This window comes from Cetorhinus maximus, chromosome 10 (genome assembly GCF_964194155.1).
Source record: "Cetorhinus maximus chromosome 10, sCetMax3.hap1.1, whole genome shotgun sequence".
NCBI classification, from domain to species: domain Eukaryota; kingdom Metazoa; phylum Chordata; class Chondrichthyes; order Lamniformes; family Cetorhinidae; genus Cetorhinus; species Cetorhinus maximus.
The window spans coordinates 130,349,514-130,366,871 of NC_135888.1; the positions used below are offsets into that span (position 1 = coordinate 130,349,514).

General features: G+C 47.6%; 1 protein-coding gene across 3 annotated transcripts in view; it reads left to right on the forward strand.

The window, feature by feature from the left end:
• Window positions 1-17,358, forward strand: part of flt4 (fms related receptor tyrosine kinase 4) — a 240,299-nt gene that overhangs the window by 190,724 nt on the left and 32,217 nt on the right. For all 3 annotated transcript variants that reach the window (XM_078551154.1, XM_078551152.1, XM_078551153.1), the window contains 8 exons: window positions 73-181; window positions 1,713-2,072; window positions 2,925-3,071; window positions 6,023-6,154; window positions 8,927-9,048; window positions 14,632-14,767; window positions 14,866-14,970; window positions 16,237-16,350. In XM_078551154.1, the coding sequence (XP_078407280.1) occupies window positions 73-181; window positions 1,713-2,072; window positions 2,925-3,071; window positions 6,023-6,154; window positions 8,927-9,048; window positions 14,632-14,767; window positions 14,866-14,970; window positions 16,237-16,350 (1,225 nt within the window). The remainder of the gene's footprint in view (window positions 1-72; window positions 182-1,712; window positions 2,073-2,924; window positions 3,072-6,022; window positions 6,155-8,926; window positions 9,049-14,631; window positions 14,768-14,865; window positions 14,971-16,236; window positions 16,351-17,358) is intronic.

The following is a 17,358-nucleotide window of genomic DNA, read 5'->3' on the forward strand; positions in this document are numbered from 1 at the left end:
AAACACTTCCTAGCTTGAATCTCGGTTGTTGCTCACCACATTAACGGCTGTTTTCCCTTCCTTCTCTGGCAGACGGTCAGCAAGCTGGTGATTTTAGCTGCAAACATCTCCGTCATGTACAAATGTTCTGCTTTCAATAAGGTTGGACACGATGACCGGGTTATCTACTTCTACGTGACAAGTGAGTAACGGAACTTTACTGATGTAAATCGAATGAAGTAACCAGGGGATACTGGCCAATCACAGAATCATTGCAAAGGTTGCAAAGGATCAAACAAGCGCACACCCATCCCGACCCCCCACCCCATCCACCCCCACCTAGTGGCCTAGGTTTGTAATTGTACCAAGTTGTGTGGAGCTGAAGCCAAAGTGGGCATAGTGGGACCAGCGATGCTGAGGCCTGGACTAATGATCCAGAAACATGAGTTCACGCCCCACAACAGGAGCTGGGAATTTAAATTCAGGCAACTAATTAATTAAATAAAAATCTGGAATAACAAAAGCTAGTAGCAGCAATGGTGGTCGTGAAAGTACTAGATTGTTGTAAACATCCATCTGGCTCATTAATGAAGGAAATCTGCCAGCCTTACCCAGCCTGTCCTGCATGTGACTTCAGACCTCACAGCAATGCGGTTGATTCTTAACTGCCCTTTGAAATGGCTGAGCAAGCCACTCCGTTGTATCAAAAACAGTTACGACCTTCACCATGCGAACAGTTCAAAAAGGTAGCTCAACATCGCTTTCTTAAGGGCAATTAGGAATGGACAACAAATGCTGGAATGAATGAATTATAAAAGAAAAAAAAATGAGAAAGTTTGCGTTTGAGTTCGCTGATCTCAGTCTGTTGTTACATTTTGATCACAGTGTCTAGGGGCCACAGTCAAAGGATAACAAGTCAGACATGGCAGTTGCTTCTGGTAGCTCCCCACTAACCATTGGACATTGAGCACCGACATTGGGTGAGACCAGATTGGGAAGTGGAATAGCCAAGCGTCACTTGCGCTCTAATCAATGAGGGAATCAAGGGCTATGGGGGACAGACAGGAAAGTGGAGCTCAGGCCACAATCAGGTCAGCTGTGATCTGGTTGAATGGCAGAGCAGACTCGAGGGGCTGAATGGCCTACTCCTGCTCCTGTTTCTTATGATCTGATGATCTCATATGTTACTGACTCGGACTGAGCCATTGTCTGATCACTAGTATCCCTCCCACTGATCAAACCCCACTCCAGATGGTCCAAGTGATTGGAGAGCGGAGCTCCGGCTTGGAATTCTGAGTTGACATCCAGCGATGTACTGGCATCCGGTGGGTGTGATTGACCCACCCCCTCATTGTAGGTTGTAGGAGCCCTTAAACCCTCCCCCAGTACAGGACTGGCCACCCCCTACCAGCTGGTAGAAGGATGACCATGGTAATGGAAGGAGCAATCATGCCGCAGCCTGTCAGACTGTTATCGGTCTGCACATCTGCTCTCCCAGCGAAGAGCACAAAGACACCATAATAACAACACTCTGAGTGAATTAACTCATTGTGCTGTTCACTCATTGTGCTATGCCCACTGGTTACTGACCCTACATTCAGGGGAAACAGATACCACTTCCTTCTTCAGAATTCTCAAAGTAAAGTTTATCTATTCCCATAGAGGCCATGGTGGCAAAGTAATTAATTCGGATTCAAACAAGGAGCTGAATTAACTTGCCCTTTTCCCAATAGGTATCCCAGAAGGGTTTGGTATCGACCTGCAGCCTTCAGAGAACCCGGTGGAAGGTGAGAACATGAAGCTACGTTGCAACGCGGATAACTACACATACGAGAATCTGCGGTGGTACCGGCTCCTGCCCAGCGCCCTCGAGGGGGAGCTTGGAGACCCTCCAGTCCTGGAGTGCAAGAGCATGCATCTCTTCGCCAAGGAGATGAGAGGAGTGATGACAATGGACTCGCGGATGAAAGACGTGGCACTTGAGCTTCAGATCCCTAGCATTACTCTAAACGATGAGGGGGATTACGTGTGTGAGGTACAGAATAAGAAAACTGGGGAGAAGCATTGCCACAGGAAATACATCTTAGTGCGAGGTGAGTGCCACAGACATGAAGAACAGATATATAGAGAGGTGACTATCTCAAAAAAACAGTGCGTCCTTGTAAGATGGAAGGATATACAGAAAGAATTTGCATTTATTTAGCCTCATTTATGATCTCAAGATGTTGCAAAGGACACAGCCAATGAAGTACTTTTGAAGTGTTGTAACATAGGGAAACATGGCAGTCAATTTGCACACAGCAAGCTCCCACAAACAGCAATGTGATAATGACCAGATAATCTCTTCATGTGATCCTGGTTGAGGGATAAATATTGGACCAAAGACACCGGGGAGAACTGCCCTGTTTTTCTTCAAACAGTGCCTTAGGATATTTTAAATCCATCGGAAAAGGCAGTCAGAACCTGATCCTGCAAGTGTTTGATGGAACAGTGCAGACTCCTGGGGCAGCACTGGTTAAATACAGAGTAATGCCCCCTTTACACCGTCCCATCAAACAGTCACAAGGCAGGTACAACACAATGTAGATGCAGAGTAAAGCTCCCTCTACATTGTGAACGTGGCTGTAAAAGAAGCAGCCAGTTCACTAATGTCCTTCAGGAAAGAGAACTTGCCAGCATTACCAGTCAGGCCTATGTATGATTTCAGTTCCTTACCATGTGGTTTATTAGTCCTTTCAGATGGGCATGGTCAATGTTGGCAGTCCCAAGAAAAAAGTTGACAAAGAAAGCTCACCTGCAGTCAGCAAAGCGCCCCAAAGTGTTTACTTTGCACAGATATGCTATGAGTGGAAGCCTGTTGAGATCCTTGGAGCTGTGTGTGCGCCTGAGTACGAGGTCACACTGTGTAGAATTTACCTGATTCTAAGTTCTAAACCTTCCTGCAGCTCAGGAGAGGCCGAGTCTGCTCGTCAACCTGACCGATATCTCGGTTAACGTCAGTGACTCCATCCAGATGAACTGTAGAGCCAGTGGCACACCCCAACCCACCGTCATCTGGTTCAAAGATGAAAAACCACTCCATGAGCTCTCAGGTAAGATCCCAAGGACAGACTTTAAATGGAGAGAGACCTACAGAAAGCTGCAGTGCAGGGTGACTTGGGAGGCTTCATCCATGAATTACTGAAAGTTAACATGCAGGTGCATATAGCAAGTAATTAGGAAGACCAATAAATGTTGGCCTTTATTGCAAAGGGGATGGAATACAAAAGCAGGGAAGTCTCGCTACAACTGTACAAGGCATTGGTGAGACCACATCTAGAGTACTGTGTGCAGTTCTGGTCTCCTTACTTAAGGAGGGACATACTGCGTTGGAAGCAGTTCAGAGAAGGTTCACTAGGCTGATTCCTGGGATGAAGGGATTGTCTTATGAAGAAAGATTGAACAGGTTGGGCTCATACTCATTGAAGTTTAGAAGAATGAGAGGTGATCTTATCACAGAATCACAGAATTGTTACAGCACAGAAGGAGTCCATTCGGGCCATCGCGTCTGCACTGGCTTTCCGAATGAGCATTTCACCTGGTGCCATTCTCTCTGTAACCCTGCACATTCGTCCTTTTCAAATAACAGTCTCATTCCCTTTTGAATGCCTTGATTGAACATGCCTTCATCACATTCTCAGGCACTGCATTCCAGACCTTAGCCACTCGCTGCATGAAAAAGCTTTTATCTCCTATCGCTTTTGCTGTCCTTGCAAGTTACTGTAAATCTGTGCCCTCTCGTTCTTGATCCTTTCACTTTATTGAAACATATTCTGAGGGGGCCTGACAGGATAGGTGCTGAGAGGACGTTTCCCCTTGTGGCTGAATCTAGAACTAGTTTCAAATTAAGGTGTCTCCCATTTAAGACGGAGATGTGGAGGAATTTCTTCTCTTGAGGGTTGTTAATCTTTGGAATTCTCTACCCCCCGCCAGAGAGCAGCGCAGACTGGGTCAATGAATATATTCAGCTGACTTAGACAAGGTTCTTGATCTTTAAGGGAATCAAGGGTTATGGGGGACAAGCAGAAACATTGAGGTAAGGCCACAATCAAAGCAGCCATGATTTTATTGAATGGCAGAGCAGTCTTGAGGGGCTCTTAATACAAAAGCAAAGTACTGCAGATGCTGGAAATCTGGAATAAAAACAGAAAATTTTAGAAATACTTAGCAAGTAGGGAGAGAGAAAGAGATAATCTTCCAGCAGAACCATCTCTCTGCCGATGCTGCCAGACCTGCTGCGTATTTCCAGCATTTTCTGTTTTTATTTCTGCCACTCAAACGGTGATGGGAGCCTTTATCCAATATCCCAGACATCATGTACGCCCCATCTAACCTACCACAGGCTCTACCCACCCATTTAAGACAGAGATGTGGAGGAATTTCTTCTCTAAGGGTTGTTAATCTTTGAAATTCTCTACAGCTCTCACAGCCCAAGTACATTCTGCCCTATCGTGGACTCTACCCAGCTATCATGGACCCTACCTTACTCTGCCATTTAATCTCCTCCCACAGCCCATGTACATTCTATCTTGCCAGTAAAAGTGGCCCTCCATGCTCCCCAAATCCCACTGACATTAGCAGGCTAAGCAGCAAAGGGTCCCCCAGGGGTGTGGGAGGGTGTGTTACCCCCAGCATGGATTTTCGAGGCCCAATCACAGGCAAATATGATGGCAGGAAGGGAACAGCTTGCCTTTCGAGCCTGCCTCACACTCATGAAGGCCAGGGCAACATGATGGCACACACTTGTCCCTTCTTCACCGCACCTCACCCATCACCACCCCACCCCACCCCACCCCATTCCCCCAACCCCGACCATAAACCCAGAGTCAGTGAGGGAATGGATACTCTGGAGAATTTGTGTCTGACCCCCCTCAGGTAATAGAAACCAGCCCAGGAGATCACACAAAGCAAGTGTTTTCCGGGAAGACACTTACCTTCTGTATGATGTGATCTCTGCCCCATTCGGGGACCGGTCCAGCTCCTAGTTGAAAGCTGCACCCACCGCACCAGAGGCTGAAGATGTGTCTCTAAAATTTGCTCAGAGTTTGTTGCTGTGGTAAAACTCAAACAAGTCATTTTCGAAGCTCCCCGGGGGTGGGGGGTGGGTGGGGGTGGGGGGTGGGCGGGGGTGGGGGGTGGAGGGTGGGGTGGGGGTATGCGGTGGTGGGTGGCAGGAGGGCTCAATGAATTGGCAGACCCCTTGCTGTGGGGAGTCTCTGAACTCAGTCACTGTCTGTGCTGAGTGTAATTGGTTCCGGGAGGTCAGGCAGGGAGAGCTTGCAAGAGTCCAAGACCTGAGTTCCCCTGGGTCAGAAAGGATTCCCCCACACAGCGACTTCTGCCAGCAGGGAGAGACTGCAGAAGCTGGGGTGGTTCTCTTTGGAGAACAGAAGATTAAGAGGAGGTTTGCTGGAAGAGTTCAAAACCATGAAGGGTTTTGATAGAGCAAACGAGGAGAAAAACTGTCTTCACTGGTAGGAGGACTGGTAACCAAGGGATACAGATTTAAAACAATTGGCAAAAGAAGCAAATGAGGAATGAGGTGATTTTATTTTTGCGCAGAGAGTTTTTGTGATCTGGAATGTTCTGCCTGAAAGGGTGGAAGAAAATTTAATAATAACTTTCAAAAGGGAACTGAACAGACGCTGGAAAGGGAACATTTTACAGGGCTCTGTGGAAAGACCTAGGGAGTGGGGCCGATTGGATAACTCTACCAAAGAGCTGCCACAGGTACGATGGGCTGAATGGTCTCCTCCTGTGCTGTACACTTCTGTGATTCAGTGGGTGTTGCCTGCGGACAGGTCGGGGCTTGTCTGTCACCTCCTGTGTTTGAATAGCCTGCAACCCAGACTCTCACGGGGTGAATGATCATTTGGGCAAAGTAGAAGACCCATGGCTGGTAGTCAGGCAAACGGAGCTGAGAACGGGGAATTCGGAAGTGATTGCAGGGGACTGGAGGGGGGGAAGATAGTTCTTATCTCACGCTGCGTGTGTTTTTATCAAGGGGTCACCCTCATCGAGCAAAACCAAACACTGACCATCCAACGAGTGCAAGAGGAGGACTCAGGTCTTTACAAGTGCTTCGCCTGTAACTCCAAGGGCTGCGTGAACTCATCCGCCATCATCACTGTCGAAGGTCAGTCATCTCTTCCACACCGAAAGCGGACTCATTCCTGAATTGAAGAGGAAGCAGGGCATTAGTGGGGAGCAATGGCCGATCCCCTTTGGCTCTATTTGCTGTCTTGTGCTGCCCACCATTTTGGGCTCTTCCTCAGCGGAGGTTCATCTGGAGCCTTGCGGCTCGATGAAGGCTCCCAGAGAGAGAATTAAAAGCTTTCATGAGCTTGGGTCTCCTAAGCCAGTGAAGTCACTGTTGTACGGCAATGTAGTAAATGCGCCATGTTCTGCACAGCAAGATCCCACAAACTGCAGTGTGCTGATGACCTGATAATCCATTTTTTAGTGATGTTGGTTGAGGGATAAGCATTGGTCAAGGACACCAGGGAACACTCCCCTGTTCCCCTTCAAAATAGCACAATGGGTTCCTTTCTATCCACCTAAGAGGGCAGACTGGGCTTCAGTTTAACCTGTCATCCAAAAGATGGCACCTCTGACAGTCCAGCACTCTCTCAGTACTGGCACCGGAATGTTCGCCTAATTTATGTGCTCAACTCTCTGGAGTGGGATATGGACCCACAGGCTTCTGACCCAGAAACAAGAGTGCAGCCCATGGAGCCATGGCTAAACTGGCAGCCAATTTATTAGGTTACTTCTGTTCTGTACCAGTCTCTTGGCTGGTAGTGATGAGCCCTCTTCTTGAACTACTGAAGGCCCTGTGGTGAAGGTGCTCTCACGGTACTATCAGGGATAGAATTCCAGGATTTTGACCCAAAGATGATGAAGTTAATGTTGACATATGTCCAAGTTGGAATGGTTTATGACTTGGAGGAAAACTCAGTGTTGGTGGTGTTCTCATGCCCTGGTGCTCTCATCCTTCTAGTTGGTGGAGGCCATAGCTTGAGAGGCACTGTTAAGGAAGGGCGTAAACATTTGAATGTCACACATACTCAGACATCCCAGACCCTGCCTTCAGTAAAAGGCCAATTTACTGGTATAATTGGAAACCCTTTTTTTAAAAGAATTGTCCTTTCTCTGGTTGTGTGTTGGCCTCTGTAACACTGCTATCATTTATGGTTGTTGTGTCACATGACAGGAAGAGACAGTTTCCTTCAACAGGAAAGTAAAGCAAGGGGATCACATCACATGATCATTTATTGAGAGCAATGTCAGATTGACAGTGCTCTGGATAACTACAAATCGAGGCTTAACAAGTCAATGGAGTGATTATCCGAACCACATCTTTGGTATTTTGATATTTTAAACCTTTGGTATTGTTAGCCAATAAATATTCCCCAGATAGCTTTAAATGAAACATGAGCAACCACAATTTGCATTTATGTAGCACTTCAACAAAGTAAAATGTCCCAAGGTGCTTTAAAGGAGCGTTATCAGGTAATATTTCGCACATAAGAAGATAAGAGGGCAAGTGGACAAAAGATTGGTCAAAGAAGTAGCTTTTAAGGAGTGTCTTGAGGAAAGTGAGAAAGAGAGGCAGAGAGGTTTAAGGAGGGAATTCCAGAGCTTAGAGCCCTTGCAGCTCTGGGGTGTGCAAGGGGCCAGAGTTAGAGGAGGTATTGAGTCTTGCTGGGGGCAATTTCCATATCTGCAGCTCATCCTCCAATACGTTATCCATTCTTGGTGTGTGAGAGCCTTGTCTATGAGTATCAGTCAGCCAATTGACCATTAGGCACCAACCCCAGTCACTGATTGTCTGCCAATGTTTGCACTAAAAGTGTGTGGACTGCAAGTGACCACTGGATCAGGCTCAACAATGAGGATTTCCACAGTCAAAGAGCCTGTCAGCATTCATGAAAGGCTGTGGGTGTCCTTGAAACTCATACTCCAGTGAAAATCAACACCTTCAATGTGGATTACTCGTCAAATTAGAATCATTAAAACACAGGTGGCCATTCAACCCATCATGGCCTTGCTGACCCATTGAAAAAGCAGTTGTGTTTCGTCCCAAATCACACTTTTCATCTGTAAACCTACAAGCTCCTCAGCCTCAAGAAGCTCTCCAACTCCCTTTAAAAATTGTTTGCGTCAGCCTTCACCATATTTTCAGCTCAAACGTTGCAGACAACACTGAGTGAAAAAAAAAATCCTCATCTCCCATCTAAAGCTCGACACCATCCAGGACAAAGCAACCGGCTTGATTGGCACCCCATTCACCACCTTCAGCATCCTCTCCCTCCTCCGCCGACACACAGTAGCAGCAGTGTGTACCATCTACAAGATGCACTGCAGAAACTCACCAAGGCTCCTCTGCACCTGCTAAACCCACGACCTCTACCATCTAGAAGGACAAAGGCAGCAGACGCATGGGAACACCACCATCTGCAAGTTCCCTCCAAGCCACACACCGTCCTGACTTGGAAATATATTGCCGTTCCTTCACTGTGGCTGGGTCAAAATCCTGGAACTCCCTTCCTAACAGTACTGGGGGTGTACCTACACCACATGGACTGCAGCGGTTCAAGAAGGCGGCTCACCACCACCTTCTCAAGGACACCTGGGGATGGGAAACAAATGCTGGCCCAGCCAGCGAAACCCACATCCCATGAAAGAATATAAAAAAATCTTTTGCCAAAGATTCTAAATTCATGACCTTGACTTGACTCTTCCTGTCTGCTAAAAACTAACAATGGCAGCATTATCTTTATAGGAGACATAAAATATTTGTTGGGATTTAGAATGGTTCAAGTTTTCAACAAAGCAAAAGTTTAAAGAAGCTCCCAGTCCTAATGTGATTCATTTGTTGGTATGTATGTATTCCCATTTTAAACAGGAGGTGATGATAAGTCCAATATTGAAGTTGTGATCCTGGTTGGGACTGGAGTTATTGCTGTCTTCTTCTGGGTTCTGCTCATCCTCATCTTCTGTAATGTCAAGCGGGTAAGATTCCTGGGGGTAAGTCATGCAGTGGGTTAATCTTTTTTTATTGTAACAAATTTATACTCAACGTACCATCTCCATACTCTTAACTCACAGTTTCCCGAAAGTTCTGAACTGTGGAAAAGTTCACTCCCATCAAACTGTGGAACTTCTCCCCTCCCTCAGTCTCCCCTCCAAACTGTGGGACTCCTCAACTACAAACTGTGGGATTCTTCCCCTCCACACTGGAACTCCTCCCTCCCTCAACCTCCCCTCCTTCAATCTCCCCTCCCTCAGTCTCCCCTCCAAACTGTGGGACTCCTCAACTCCAAACTGTGGGGCTCCTCCCCTTCCTCAGTCTCCCCTCCAATCTGTGGGACACCTCCCCTCCCTCAGTCTCCCCTCCCTCAGTCACTCCTGCCTCAGTCTCCCCTCCAAACTGTGGGTCTCCTCCCCTCCCTCAGTTTCCCCTCTCTTTGTTTCCCATCCCTTCGTCTCCCCTCCAACCTGTGAGCCTCCTCACCTCCCTCAGTCTTCTCTTCTGCTGTTTCTCTTATGATTTAAGAAAGAAATTCTCAGGGAGTTTACAAACTTTACAACCAGTGAAGTACTTTTTGAAGTGTAGTCAGAGCTGCATTATACCAAACACGGCAACTGTTTTGTACACAGCAAGGTCGCACAAACAGCAATTGATAAATGACGTTTTTTAGTGATGTTGGTTGAGGGATAAATATTCCCATTCCGACAGTGCAAGACTCCTTCAGTGCTGCCCCTCTGTCAGTGCAGTATTCCCTCAGTACCTCCCCTCCACACAGTGCAGCACTCAACAACACAAAAAATAGGAGCAGGAGTAGACCACACGGCCCATTGAGCATGCTCTGTCATTCAATACAATTACGGCTGACCTTGGGTTTCCATTCTACATTTCTGCCCACTCCCCATAATCCTCGATTCCCTGAAGACCAAATGTCTGTCTACTCCAGCCTTAAATGTATTCAACAGTCGAGCATCCACAACCCTCTGGGGTAGAGAATTCCAAAGATTCACAACCCTCTGAGTGGAGTAATTTCTCCTCATCTCAGTCCGAAATGATTGGCCCCTTATCCTAAGACTATGCCCCTCATGTTTTAAATTCCCCAACCAGTGGACACAATCTCTCAGCATCCACCCTAACAAACCCCTTCAGAATTCTGTAGGTGGCAATGAGATCGTCTCTCATTCTACTAAACTCCAGAGAATATAAGCCCAATTTACTCAGCCTCTCACCAAGGGGCAATGACTCAGGGACCAATCGAGTGAACCTTCGCTGTACCGCCTCCAATGCAAGTATATCCTTTCTAAAATGTGGAGACTAACCACTGCACACAATATTCCAGATGTGGTCTCACCAAAACCCTGTACAATTGCAGCAAGGTTTCTTTATTCTTGTACTCCAATCACTTTGCAATAAAGGCCAACATGCCATTTGCTTCCTAATTGCCTGCTGCACCTGCATGCTAACTTTCTGTGTTCCTTGTACCAGCACACCCAAGTCTCTTTGAACATTAACACTTCTACATTTCTCACCTTTTAAAAAATATTTTGCTTTTTTATTCTTATGACCAAAGTGAATAATGTCACACTTCCCTACATTATAATCCATCTACCATCTTGCTGCCCACTCACTAAACCCTCTTTGTAGCCTCTCTGTGTCCTCCCCACAGCTTACCTTTCCACCTAGCTTTCTATCATCAGAAAACCTAGATACATTACTCTCTGTCTCTTCATCTAAGTGGGTTTGTGCAACCTTTTCAACTGGGGGCCACATTTCCATTTTTTCACACTCAAGGGGCCAATAAGCAAATTTCAGAAAGATAAGGTTTGGCACGACTTTAAACATGAATTTCAAAATAAAGTTGAAGTATGAAGAAAAGAAACAACTTGCTGAGCAAAAGAAAAAGCAATATCAAAGCAATAAATTGATAATTAAAAGTAATTAATAAAGATCACCATTGGAGTGTGAGAGGGGAGGGGACAGAATCTGTTTGTCTGGTTCACTCCCAATCTCTTGATGCTCACTCACTCACCCTCACCCACTGTGTGAATGTGGATGTTGGTTTGTGGGATGGAGGGTGAGTGGAAATCCTAAGAGTGCTTGTGAGCCAGACACACACACACATCTACACTCAGTCGCTCACAATCTCTCTCTCCCACATTCGCTCACTCTCTCATGCGCTCATTCTCTCCCAAAATCACTCACTCACTCTCTCTCCCACACTCACTCTCTCTTCCACACTCAATCACTCACTCTCTCCCACACTCGCTCACTCATTCTCTCCCACTCGCTCACTCACTTTCTCCCACACTCATTCACTCTCTCGCACACTCATTCACTCTCTCCCACATTCACTCACTCTCCCACATTCATTCATTCTCTCTCTCTCCCCAACTCACTCTCTCTCCCACACTCACTCACTCTCTCTCCCACACTCACACTCTCTCCCACACTCACTCACTCTCTCCCACACTTACTCTCTCCCACACTCACTCTCTCTCCCACTCTCACTCTCTCTCCCACATTCATTCATTCTCTCTCTCTCCCCAACTCACTCTCTCTCCCACGCTCACTCACTCTCTCCCATGTTCACTCACTCTCTTTCTCTCTCCCACACTCACTTTTTCTCTCTCTCCCTTCCACACTTTCTCTCTCCCGCGTCACTGGGCAGCAAGTCTCTTCACCTTCACCTCTCCCGCCCGCACCACCCGCATGCAGCCACTTCTGCCCCGGCAGCGTCTTCCTCCCCAGCCTGGCCCGGCCTGACTCGCCCAGCAGCCAGCCTCTCTCTCTCTCTCTCTCTCTTTCGCCCGCCAAAACCTCTTTTTCTGGAGCACACTTGCTGCCGCCAGTGTTGCTGCTTCTCCAACCACAGACTGTTTCTCTCCCACATTTGCACATTTGTTACCCTATCAGCAGCAAACAGGGGAGAGGAACAGCCTGTGATTGGGGGAGCAGTTTCTTTCAGAACCTTCCACTCCCACTTACTGACATTTTGATAACTGCATCTGGAGGCCACTTTCAGTTACAGGCTGCACATTGGACAAGCATGATCTAAGTCATTAGTATAGATTGTAAATAGCTAACGCCCCAGCACTGACCCTTGCAGCACTCCAACTATCCACTGCCTGCCAACTTGAAAATGCTCCGTTTATGCCCACTATCTGCTTCTCTCCCTCAGTACTGCCCCTCTGACAGTGCAGCGCTCCCTCAGTACTGCCCCTCTGACAGTGCGGCGCTCCCTCAGTACTGCCCCTCTGACAGTGCGGCGCTCCCTCAGTACTGCCCCTCTGACAGTGCGGCACTCCCTCAGTACTGCCCCTCTGACGGTGCGGCGCTCCCTCAGTACTGCCCCTCTGACAGTGCGGCGCTCCCTCAGTACTGCCCCTCTGACAGTGCGGCGCTCCCTCAGTACTGCCCCTCTGACAGTGCGGCGCTCCCTCTGTACTGCCCCTCTGACAGTGCGGCGCTCTCTCAGTACTGCCCCTCTGACAGTGCGGCGCTCCCTCAGTACTGCCCCTCTGACAGTGCAGCGCTCCCTCAGTACTGCCCCTCCAACCATGCAACATTCCCTCAGTACTGCACTGAGAAGGTTAACCTGGATTTTGTGCTCAACTCCCTGGACTGGGACTTGAACCCACAACCTTTTGCCTCAGACGTGAGAGCACTGTCCACAGAGCCACAGCTGATACCAAGTCAAGCTATAAACCTTTAAATCAGGAAGTAGATAAGGATTTTATCTAAAGCAAAATACTGCAGATGCTGGAAATCAGAAGTAAAAATGCTGGAGATACTCAGCAAGTCCGGCAACATCTATGGAGAGAGAAAAAGAGTGACGATAGGTCGTTCGACTTCAAATGTTAATTCTTTTGATGGATAGGTTATCTTGATTCTGGCTTAGCCGTCCTGACCCCTCCTACAGCCTTACCGCAACCAATTTCCGCAGCCTCCTCCTGCCTTACAGATAGGTAAGAGCCACCCATCGTCTAATTCCCACCTCCCAGTCCCATCCCAAGTGAGAGGAATGAGGGGGAAATCTACATTGTCCTCCAGATTGCCACAGTTCAGACAGCTGGTTGTCTTCTCAATGTCGCTTTTTATTTTATTGTGAACAATGTACTGTACGATTTAGTTGCGAGTTCACTGCCTGATAGATCCCGAGCCACTCATTCCAATAAAGTGCCAGATTCTCTGCTGAGATAGCTCCTCGTGATCAGCGTTATCCATCGGCTGTGTTATACCACCCAGTGCAGGTCCTAACTCAATGGCAGGATTTTCCAGTCCTGCCAATGGCAGGCATCACGGAGGGCAGGACTGGAAGATTTGGAGAGTGACGAGGGAAGAGTAACTGACCTGACTCTCTGTTGTTTCCCTCTTTTATCACAGAATCACAGAATTGTTACGGTGTAGAAGGAGGCCATTCGGCCCGTCACGTCTGCACCGGCTCTCTGAGCATTTTAACTTAGTGCCAATCTCCTGCCTTTTGCCCGTAACCCTGCACGTTGCTTCTATTTAGATAATCATCCAATTCCCCACTTGAATGCCTCAACTGAACCCACCTCAGATGGGCTATGACCAAGGCTAAAGGTTCCCCTCTACCCCCTCTCCTCTCCCCCCAAAACCTCTTACCCCCACAAACATTCACTCCCTCCACCACCGACGCACAGTAGCAGCAGTGTGTACCATCTACAAGATGCACTGCAGCAACTCACTAAGGCTCCTTCAAGAACACCTTCCAAACCCACAACCACTACCATCTAGGACAAGGACAGCAGATAGATGGGAACACCACCACCTGGAAGTTCCCCTCCGAGTCATCACCATCCTGACTTGGAACTATATCGCCGTTCCTTCATTGTCACTGGGTCAAAATCCTGGAACTCCCTCCCACCTCAGAGCACTGTGGGTGTACCTACACCACATGGATTGAAGCAGTTCAAGAAGGCAGCTCACCACCACCTTCAACTAGGGATGGGCAATAAACGCTGGCCCTGCCTGCGAAGGCCAGATCCCATGGTTGAATAAGAAAAAAAAAGAACCACCTATCAGACACAAGCCCCCTTGCTGGATGTTAACCCAGTGTTCAGAGCCAGTGCACTGGGCTGAATATAGTGGAGTCTGAGCCCTCTTCTTCTGAAACACTATCCCTGTGCTAGTGGTGACTCTGTCCAGATGCCAGACACCTGCTGGATGTCAGCCCAGTAAGTTAAGACCATATTCCAGACTCCATTCACCAGGGCTGAGCAAAGCCAGGCTCAAATCCTGAGATCAGGGCATACTACCCCTGCTAAAGGCTCACTCCCTTTATCACACAGGGTTCCTGTTCCTGATCACTGCCCAGAGATCCTATTGGTGGTAACTGTGTGCAGCAATTGAGGGTGAGCATGTGTGATGGTGCCCAAGGTTCAATAGCTTTCCTGTGCTCTGTGGCTAATCTCACGCATGATGATGGGTCATTTAAGCCTGGCAAGGTGGGGATTCCAACCCCAAAACCGACAACTTCAGCAAAGGAGGCGACGGAATTTGTTTTGAATATAACAACGGGAGAATCTGACAGAAATCTAACGCAGTGATCTTTGTTCCAGACTAGCCCAGCCGATATTAAAACCGGATACCTGTCGATAATCATGGATCCGGATGAGATCCCATTGGATGAGCAGTGCGAGTATCTGCCCTATGATTCCAGCAAGTGGGAATTCCCGCGGGACCGGCTGCGACTCGGTGAGGTCCTCTAGCGTCCTGCGGGCAGGACAAGCAGTCCTTTCTTTTTGGTTGGTTAATCGTCCGCTAAATCCCCGATTCCCGCTGTGTGTTTTTAGGCAAAACCCTGGGCCACGGAGCGTTTGGGAAAGTTGTTGAAGCCTCAGCTTTCGGAATTGACAAAAGCAGCAGCTGCAAGACTGTGGCAGTGAAAATGTTAAAAGGTTAGTCTGCAATTCATAAGTAGGGCTGATGTAAACATATTTAACCTGGGTCCTTCATTGTGTCCTTCCTATTTGATCCAAATTCCTCCCTGTATCCTGCAACCCCATCTACTAAGTTCACCATGTCCCTCAACTCCACCTAAACACCATCTACCCATATCCCTCAACCCTACTTACCCACCTTCTCCACTTATTTCTCAACCCCACCTACCCACTAATGTCCTTCAAGGAAAGGAAACCCAATGTCCTTACTCATTCTGGGTCTTTATGTGACTCCAGAGCCAGACAAACCTGGTTCGGTCCTGAATGCCCTCTGAATTGCTTAACAAGACACTGAGTTTGTGTCAAACCCGCTACCAACGCTTCATTAAGGAGGCTCACCACCACCTCCCCAGGTGGCAACTAGGTGTGGGTAATAACTGCAGGTTTTGTTAGTGACGTGGGAGTCCTGGCTCAGCCTGGCTCAAAGAAAGGTGTATGGAATTGTGTATCCCTTCAGAATTGAGAAGAGCATTGATATGGATAAATAAGGGTCTGGGGGTTATGGTTGTTATACTCATTCCCAGAATCTGGGCATCACTGGCTAGGCCAGTATTTAATGCCCATCCCAAACTGCCCTTGAGAAGGTGGTGGTGAGTCACCTTCTTGAACCACTGCAGTCCATGTGGTGTAGGTACATCCACAGTGCTGTTAGGGAGGGGGTTCCAGGATTTTGTCCCAGCGACAGTGAAGGAACGGTGATATGGTTCCAAGTCAGGCTGATGAGTGACTTGGAGGGGAACTTCCAGGTGGTGGTGTTCCCATCTGCCTGTTGCCCTTGTCCTTCTAGGTCATAGAGGTCACAGGTTTGGAAGGTGCTGTTGAAAGAGGCTTGGCAAATTGCTGCAATGCATCTTCTACATAGTACAGGCTGCTGCCATGTCACGCGGTGGTGGAGGGAGTGAACGTTTAAGGTGGTGGATGGGGTGCCAATCAAGTGGGATGGTGTCTAGCTCCTTGAGTGGAGTTAGAGCCACACTCATCCAGGCAGGTGGAGAATATTCCATCACACTCCTGACTTGTGCCTTTATAGAAAAGCTTTGGGGAGTCAGGAGTGATTTACCCACTGCAGAGTTCCCAGCCTCTAACGTGCTCTTTTGGCCACAGTGTTTATATGGCTGACAGTTGAAGGTAACAGAGTGGGAGCCAATGGGAGAATGTTATCTGTGGAGGGTAAGCAATGATACCTTTCTGGGTTAACGTGGATGTGAATTCTTCGTTGTTTAGATGGAGCCACAGCGAATGAACACAAGGCACTGATGTCAGAACTGAAGATTCTCATCCACATTGGAAACCATCTCAATGTTGTCAACCTCCTAGGAGCCTGCACAAAAGCAAATGGTAAACAGGAACACCAGGGGCCATTGTGTTAACCTTCATAACTCTCAGTTGAGGCATGGCATTCAATGTTGTTCATCTGCACCTCTTGATATTGTTCATTCATTGTCCCATCTCGGCTTACTTGCTTCCCTACCTTGGCTTCCAGTCCCACAACATCTCGATTTTAAAATTCTCATCCTTGTTTTCAAATCCTCCATGCCCTCGCCCTCTCCCTATCTCTGAAACCCTTTCCATCCCACAGTCCTGCAATATATCGGCGCTCCTCCAATTCTGATGCCTTACACAACCCTGACTTTTAGCTCTTTTGAGTCAACCAAGTAAACTAAATTAACAAAATTAGGGACAAAGTAAAAGCAGCCCCTTAAATTAGGGAAACTGCAAAAACAAAGACGAAATTTGAAGGAAACTTACAAACATTAAATCAAAATGTGATTAAGAGGATCAATAAAACACCCCAGTCGTCACTGTGCTCTCCGAACACAGAAGGCCTCGACAGTGCCAGCAAACACCACACGCTCCCTCTCCAGGGATACCCAGCCACAAACGTAGCCGCAGAAGAGGGGCAGACAGTTGGGTTGGACAACCCCCTCGATTGCCCGCTGCCTGATTTTAGTTGCTCTGCCATTATTGGCCGTGCCTTTAGCTGACTAGGCCTAAGTTCTGGGATTTCCTCCCTGAACCTCTCTCCCTCTGTCTCCTAAGATGCTCCCTATTACGTAGGCATTGGGCTTTTGGCCACCAGCCTTAATATCTCCTTATGTCAAATTTTGTTTTGATAATTGCTTCTGTGAAGCACCTTGAGGCATTTTATTACATTAAAGGTGCTATATAAATGCAAGTTGTAGTTGTTGTACTAAATCAGGCATTCCCTATAATTTCAACGCATAAAGGTTCCTCCAAATGTATCAACACATTGCGTGTTGGCTTTGATTAATTAATGATTGTGGATTTTATTTAATAAATAAGATGGCTACAAAATTGGGAGAGATTTTCCATTGGGCTCCCAGT